The sequence below is a fragment of the Schistosoma mansoni genome, chromosome 2 (genome assembly GCF_000237925.1).
Source record: "Schistosoma mansoni strain Puerto Rico chromosome 2, complete genome".
Lineage (NCBI taxonomy): Eukaryota > Metazoa > Platyhelminthes > Trematoda > Strigeidida > Schistosomatidae > Schistosoma > Schistosoma mansoni.
This window is the reverse complement of record NC_031496.1, coordinates 17,364,436-17,372,891: the sequence shown is the minus strand read 5'-3', so window position 1 is coordinate 17,372,891 and position 8,456 is coordinate 17,364,436. Positions and strand designations below refer to the sequence as shown.

Here is an 8,456-nt window from a genome sequence, read left to right as displayed (position 1 = left end):
GCTTCTGGAAGCTGGTCTAGATTATCAAATTGTCTTGATCTCACGCTCGTATCATTAACGATTTTCAATTGCTTTCATTTTTAAATATAAGTGCATTCTATGTGCTTACTGAGTCGCCGGCTTGCTTTTTCTCTTTCAGATAATCTCACTTACTGCTCCCAACACACAAGGTACCTTCAGAACAGACTCAAACTTACCAAACGCTGAAAGTCAGATAGTCACCCCTAGCTTTATTCTGATGTCCTGTAAGCGTGTGCTGTTGCACGGCGGTCGTGGGTGTTTGGGATCTGTTTGCGTCAAGCACTTTAAAAGTAAAGGCTATGTAAGTCACTTGATTTTGTAACCATTAGTGGGTTTGCTCTGTCGATTTCCAAGAGAATCCTGATGCTGATGAAAATGTCGTTATTGAAGTTTTAGAAAGTAGTTCTGCCCAAGAAAAAGTCGTGAAGAATGGTCTAGATACGTTTCTCAGTGGTCAAAAGATTGATGGAATATTCTGTGTTGCAGGTGGATGGGTTGGTGGGAATGCTGCTAGCCACGGTATATGAAAAATACTTTGACTTATCCATGAAATTTCTAGACTTTTTGGAAAACTGTGATACAATGTGGAGAAAGTGTGTTTGGTCCTCGTCCATCGCTGCCTCGTTGGCGTCAAAGTATCTTTCAGCCAGTGGCCTATTAGTCCTTACCGGTGCACATGCTGCTCTACAAGCCACTCCAAGTAGTTATGCCTATGATTTGCCGTTTACTTGCTCTGAACCCCTTTAAAAACCTTTGTATACAGGACAGTAGTTCCAGACTCACTGTTACATACTAGCTCCGATGTCAAGGATATGTAAAATTCGAACTTTTATCGCCAAAACTAATTGTCAAATAGTCTAAAATGACTTAAACATTGTGACATCAATCGGGATTCAAGTGTTTTACAGCTTGTAGATTAAATGTTGGCTGCATATTGTATAAAGTATGTTAAAGAAAAACTTGTGGAAAGCTGATTTAATTTCTTTTAGAATGCAAATGCTTTAGTTTCCATTGCTTCATCCGCGAAATTCAGTAAGGTTCAGGACATTCCGTCGTTTTATTTTGTATCAGATATGTACTGAAAATGGTGCGAGTTATCTTTGGTTATTCTGTGATGTAATGTAAGATGTCCTTATAAGTCGTCCGACTTTTTGTTGTGACAGTGCTGAACAGAGTAGAGTAGGTGTTAGCGACTTCTTGCTTTTTTCTTGTTTTCCATCAAGTTGCATGTAATTTCAAATGTTTCTTATTAGGGCCCTTGTCTGAATTTTATTAGTACACTTTCATTGTTGAATGATTCTTCACTGTGATTTTCGTACTGTGTACCGAACCTCGTTTGTATCAAGTTTTATTGTATACAGTTTCTAAAAACACTAGTTCATACAGTGCGTTTCCCTCATCGCAGGTATTTGGTATCGTGCTCATGAGTCACTGTGATTCGCTCTAGACGTCTAAGCAAATAATACGTAAAAGTAAACCTAGACCACATTATTTTTGATCGCGAAGACTTGTGGTGTGGGAATGCAAATGTCAAATGAACAAAGATTTAGAACTAATGCTATAGAAACTGTGCTATCGTCTCATAGTTTCCATGAAGACAAGCTTTACCCAAGATCACGTTATTCAAAATAGAATACTTGTTACAAACTTCCTTGTAAACCAAGTGATAGTGTCACTTTTCATCGTACTATCAGGGCAGTCCTCTGGTATTATCACGATGGTTTAGTAGTCATACTTCACCACTGGTAAAACATTTTCAAGTAGTTTAGATATATTAAGCCTATTTCTTCAGGTAGATGCGTCATTTATGGTGTAGGCGAAATATCCGTCTACAAACCAAACGACGGGTTTACTGTCCAGTTCGTTCAGTCCTACTTTATAGTGGTGAAACATGGCCGGTAAGAGTAGAGGATATTCGTAGGCTACCAGTATTCGATTATAACTGTCTTCGAAGTATTGCTTGTATTTTCTGGGACCACTGGGTAAGTTATGCAGTTGTTAGGAAACGGGCAATAGGTGAGGATAGCAAACTGATTGATGAAGTAGTGAAACTTCATTAGTTGAGATGGCTGGGACACGTGTTACGTATGCCTAACCACCGACTGCCCCGACGTGCAATGCTTTATGGTGTAGGAGTAGGTTGGAAGAAAGCTAGGGGCGGTCAGACCAAAACGTGGCACAAATCCATGAAGTCACTGACAAGTGGACTGAGACATATTGGTAAGTGCAGACTATCTGGTTGGGATGCGCGAGATGATAGCAATCGATGGTTAGAGACCTTGAATGACATGGCTCGGAATCGTTTGCAATGATGCAGGTGCATCCACTCTTTGTGTTCTCCTAAATTCTAATCTTCTGAATTCTTTATGTCTCTATCTTTTTTCTCTTTCCAAATTTATTTCACTGGATTATACTCCTTGAATAACATCTTCAAATCTTAATCTCTGCTTATACTCTTACTACTTTTACCACTATGGGGTTGGAATCGAGAACTGCATGTCTGTGCTAATGTAGTATGGCAACTCGAACTGATATACGTACGTACGCAGTTCTACGTTGTGACTGACTGATATATAATATAATCCACTTCTGATTTACAATTACGTCCATCAGTTGTTTACCAAGTCTTTAGTTTTATACGTGGTCTTTTTTGATGTGTTGTAGCTATGTTGGGTTATGGCATGGCTAAGGCTGCAGTACATCAGCTTACAAAAAGTTTGGCGGGTCCAAACAGTGGGCTTCCGAATGGTTCTTGTGTGCTTGCTATCTCACCGTAAGTTATTTTTAGTTCATGATAGATAATGTTGAACATAGTTTCCTTAGTGAGGCAAGGATTCTTATTTTCCTAAGGTGGTGATTCTGAACTCAAAATAGTAGTCATGGCTAAGTGAACATTTATGTCTATTAATCAATCTAGATGACGTAGGCTAAAATCACTGGGGTTAAATGTCATAGGCTAACCATAAACTATTGTGTAGTCAGAAGTGATTCAGAAATTATCATTCTGTTCATATGTTATTTTTAGTAAAGGAATTATGTAAACCTACTTTTTTCCAATCAAGTCTGATACCAACTAGTGCCTCAATGATGTTATATCCTAGTGAAAAAATAAGTACGGGTAACTTCCGGGGCCTATTAGTGGACTATTATTCTATATATATTCTTATTATTTAACTATTGAGAAATTAGATTGTGTATATCTATATTCATCTTATTATAAGCTTCACTTCGACCTATGAGTTATACGATTTACTGTCCCTAAATTATATTCAGTTTATTGATTATTGTCTCCCACGTTTACAACCACATTTGGCTTGATCTTGTAAAAATACTATTTTTATTTTATGGTGTGATGCCGTCTGTCTGTCTGGCATATAAACCAAGTTTGCTTGAAATAAACGATTCGCATAGCAGAAGCTGTAATTGGTGTTCTGGACTCAGTCGGAAGGGTCAGGTGGACGAAGGACCAATAAGGAAGCTAGATTGCTCATACCGGTCGAACGTCATTGATTTGGCACAGTGCTAAGTCGTATTTTGATTGTTGGACAATTCACGTGATAAAAAGCCGAACATAAAATCATAACAGATGTAAGGTTGGCTTGCCGAATTTCGGTAGTAGATATAAACCATGCTTCCAATCTTTTGATTTTGGTAGCTGGTTCTTATTTGTACCCTCCAAACCATCAGCATATCTCACATAGGCTAATATGTTCTAATTTGATTTTGTTGTTTGTTAGATTTATCTTTCTGAATCTTCATATACATGCATATCAGTTTCCTTTTCCTGTACTCAATATATATATATATATATATATATATATATATATATATATATAGCAATGTCTATCACTTCGTGAATTGTTATCATCTTAATAATGATGCTTTGAGATCACCTCTGATTACTAACAGTTTTTTCATAATTTCCAAAAGTTTTTCATGTAACCGGGTATCAAATTAGTGTTATTTCCACCTCTGTAGTAAATGTATTCAGAGGACGGTTACATCGTTTATAGGTTTACCAACGATTTCTCACAAATACCTGCCCGTATGGTGTTTAATCTCTCCATCTGTTGCTCATTTTCTCAGTATAACTCTACTCTTTGTGGCTATGTAAAGGCTGAACAACGTAGTGTTCAATTTCGGTTTGTAAATCCCTATGTTTGTGCCGTAGCGTATTAACCCAGCTTGTAATTACCATGCATTTCATAATTTTCAACGCTTGGACTAATGCTGATCCTCATAATGAAATGTAGGCTATGAATTACCGTATTGATAATCTGTCAATTTCACGATTTATATTTCGAATTAATTATTCTAAGGTAATCTATGCGTTTTACTTTGTTGAAGTGAATGGTCTGACTTTGTCTATTATTTTAGAGCAACTTTGGACACTCCTATGAACAGAAAGTGGATGCCTAAAGCCAACCATTCGTCTTGGACCCCTACAGAAAAAGTCGCAGAGTAAGCTTAAATTGACTAGTTGCAAACATGTATTGGGCTAGAAATTTCGATCATTCGCTTGTTCTACTATTCCAACTGGCTTTTCACAAGATCATTGACACTATGTGAATAGCCCATAAGTAGTAATTGTTAAACGGTAGAGTCACAGTAAAGCCAAGAAATCCTACTAAACCTTAAAACTTAAACATGATAGTGGATGTTTGATCTATAGTGCTAATATCAGTCATATTTGAAACTTACTAAGAGACTCTTTAATCTGACCAAAATATCTCATCCTACAGTCTCTGAAAACTGCTCATCAGCAAGTTAATGAAATGTAATAAATTTTGGAAGAACTCAGAAAACTTTCTTTATATGTTTTGTAATCGTTGGTTGTACTTCAAACACCAAGATCCCTCATATTTGGTAGTGTTTTTGAAAATAGCATCAGAACTGAAGACATATTTTTCCAGTATACGGAAATTAAAATAATCAAATACTTTTGCTAAAGAGAATAAAGGATAAACTTCCATTAGTGTGACTATTTTACCAGAATAAACTAGTGTTAAATCTGATTGTACAGGCCTTCACTTTTTAGAATCATGAAAAGCAAAGGATCATTTAGATACTTATTTCTGTAAGACCGTTGGTTAACACCATTCTCAAAGTTAATCATGACATCATTTATACTACCGGAATCTCTTTCATTTCATCCGATCCACTGACAGTAAGAAGTCTAGTGTAAGTCGAAAAAATCTTTGAAGCTGACGGGACCCCAATCAGTAACATCCACTGACGCCTTGAACGATGGGTAGAGTTCTTGGAAGGCATAAACCTAATTCCCATTACATCCAAACTATTGGTTTCCATCATGCCTCGCGAATTCTTCAAGACATGTGGAAGACTGACTCACAGAGACCAGGTAGGTATCCGCTCTGATTGAAGATGTATTGATCACATCTTCACCCTCTGTCAAGCGTTGGAACACCTCCGATTTTTCTTCAGGTCAGTTATCGTTGTGTGGTCACCCATTAGTTGGACAAGAATTTTTCGGGTGTCTGTTGAACAAGAGTGTCGCTGAGAAGTTTGTTTTACATTTTGAAGGAAATGTATGTAAACACCTTTCCATTGTTTTATTATTATTATTACTACTGTTAGCTCTATTCAATATTATATTTTTGGTACAATATAGAATTCTCAGCACAAAGTGTTTCAACAAGTTTCCGTTTTTTACTTCTTGATCGATCCTGACGACAAATATTGAGTAATCGTCAATTAGAAGTTAGCAGTCCAGTCAATCGACATCTAAATCATGTACATTCTTTTCGCTTCATATTGCCAGCAACCACGATATCTCTGATTGGGTCTTTTGTAACTTGTACAGCGAAAGGTTGTACACTTTTTAGAAACGCACCTGAATAGGTTATGCGATTAATAACCATAATGATGTATTGAAACAAACAAAATTAGATAAGTTGTTGAAATATCTAGATAGCAGGAACAGGTAGCCCAGATGTTCAATCAGACCACCTTTAGACTTGGAAGTAAAAAAAGCGGTTAGGTTAGGCAAGGTTGACTAATCTCACCATTTCTTTTCAACTTCGCCATTGGTGATGCTCAGGAAACAGCCTAGATGGATGTAGGTAATGGTGATGTGGATCTGTTATATATATATATATATATATATATATATATATATATATATATATATATATATATATATATATAACACTAGAAAGAAAGAATTGATTGAAGACAAAATGTTAGATAATTAAGTCTTGATTTGGTGGTCCAAATCTATCGTCCTGTCGTCGAAATCTGAAAAAGCTGACATATTTCTGATGGGATTTTCAGTGTACATTTCTATGATGTCTACATTCAGTGGGAAGTAGTCACCCAATGTTTCGTGGTTTTCCGCGGCTCCTAGATGATGTCAGTCTATAATAAACACTATCTTTAAAATAAATCCTTTAATCGCAAGTATCTAATTTTATGTTTTTTTTGCTGATGTGTTAAATTACTAGTGTCCTTCAAAAATTATGCTTTGAACATGTTTTCATTCGATAAATTTAATTTTTATCTCACTATTTTATTCTTATAGATTATTTACTACATGGTTGGAAGAAGCTAATAATCGTCCTGAATCTGGAAGTATCATTCAGTTAATCACACAAAATGGTATAACAGAGTGTGTCCCAGTTTAATTCGAATATAAGGATCTCTTACGTCAATTTCTAAAAGTGATTATTCTAACTACTATTTCCACCTTTTAATTTACCAAGTGTTTGAAAATCCTTATCTGGTTTCATTTGCTTCAATGGAATTAAATTGCATCAGTACTAAATACATTATTACTATTAATTACGGTTCAACTTTTTGTTGGATGAACATGATTCACTAGTTCTATATTTAATTATCAGTGTATAATAATCTATTCCAAGAAAAGAGAAAGTGAAACTGTCAAATAGATTTTAAATGTATTCCAGAACATTATGGTTGCTTGAGAAAAATAATTTTATTGTATGGTGTTTCGTTTATTGCTAATACTTACTCAGACGTCTTACACCTTAGGAGCCTAGGCCACCGATCAGGACTCTAACCAATTCTCTCTTGTTCTCTCCTTTCCAGTTGTTTCTAATCTTTATTCATTATTTTGATGCCTGTCTCCAATTTTTTTTAATAGAAGAGCTAGATCATCTGCGATGTCCAAATCGACTAGTTGCATCCAAGCTGTCAATTGTATTGCATGCTTCCCCTGAGATATAAAAGTTTTGACTAAATTATAAAGACATCCACATCTCAGGGGAAGCACGAAACAAAATTGACATCTTGGATGCAACTAGTCCGTTTGGACTTTGCAGATGGCTCAGCTCTTCTCTACCATGCATAGAAACAAATGCAGGCGGAGACAGCCAATGTAGTAGCAGCCTCTGCAGCAGGAGGCCTCTGTCTGTAGCTCTACTAGGGTTGTTACCGATTCCGAACCCGGGTAAAGAAAGAGAATTGAGCATGGTTCAGCAAACCCATCCCGTAGAAAACGTTGCCAAAAAATACCAACCTAAATAAACAATTTAAGCTCTGTCCTGGGGGTTCAAGTATCTTCATTTACAGTAATTATGACGCCTATAGTAAAAGTCAAGATTGTCTTCAGCCGCATTTGTTGGTTGTGTATGGGGTAGACTGGCTAAGTCATTTCCGAAGTACAAATCTTCCAGTTGCATCCAAGCTATTGATTATATTCCGTTCTTCCCCTCCCCAGATGTGGAGGTCTTCATAATTCAGTCAACCATCAGAAGAAAGAGGGAGAGTAGGCAGCCTTGTTTGACTCCTGTCCTCACTTGTAATGGGTCTGTCAGCTGTCCTCAATGCATGACTTTGCACTGTAATCCGTTGTATGAATTCCGGGTGGTGACGATTTTCTCAGGTACTCCATAGTGTCGAAGATGTTTACATAATGTTCTATCCATATTGTCAAATGCTTTCTCATAATCAAGGAGGTTGATGTATAGTGACGAGTTTCATTCAATTGGTTGTTCAACGATGATCCCTTAATGTCGCGATTCGGTCTGTACAAGACCGATCCTTGCAGAATGCGGTCTGTTGATCTCGAAGCTCGACGTCTACTGAATCCTTCATCCTGTACTGTAACACTGTTGAAAACCTTTCCCGGTACCAACAGTAGTGTGGTGCCCCCATAGTTCTCACATTTGCTCTGATCTTTCTTTGGTATCTTGACGAGGTATCCTTCTTTCTAATCCATCGGCACTTGTTCTTCCTCCAAAATATTCCTGAATACGACGTGGAGCGTCTCTGCAGTTACTTTCATGTCTGACTTCAGTGCTTCAGTCGGTATGTTGTGTGGTCCTGCTGCTTCCCCACTATTGTTTTGTCTGTTGGTTACGCTGATTTATTCGATCGTTGGTGGGGTGAAATCTATGGGAAGGTCTGTGTGTGCTGCTTCGATGTTTGTTTTATTCGACACGGGTTCGCTGAGC

General features: G+C 37.1%; 1 protein-coding gene across 1 annotated transcript; it reads left to right on the top strand.

Annotated features, from left to right (window-relative positions):
• On the top strand, nt 1–6,909 carry Smp_086210 (dihydropteridine reductase). Its single transcript, XM_018795921.1, has 6 exons — nt 1–322; nt 351–540; nt 581–721; nt 2,686–2,794; nt 4,399–4,482; nt 6,563–6,909. The coding sequence occupies exons 1-6, from the start codon at nt 239–241 to the stop codon at nt 6,663–6,665; spliced, it is 711 nt and encodes a 236-aa protein (XP_018650185.1). The 5' UTR covers nt 1–238; the 3' UTR covers nt 6,666–6,909.
• Nucleotides 6,910–8,456: the final 1,547 nt, after the last annotated feature.

Excerpts from the sequence above, each read along its gene's own strand:
- Smp_086210 (XM_018795921.1), top strand. The coding sequence starts at position 239 with ATGTCCTGTAAGCGTGTGCTGTTGCACGGCGGTCGTGGGTGTTTGGGA. Across the intron at positions 323-350 it reads ACTTTAAAAGTAAAGGCTAT|TGGGTTTGCTCTGTCGATTT; the intron begins GTAAGTCACTTG and ends TGTAACCATTAG. Across the intron at positions 722-2,685 it reads TGCTCTACAAGCCACTCCAA|CTATGTTGGGTTATGGCATG; the intron begins GTAGTTATGCCT and ends GATGTGTTGTAG.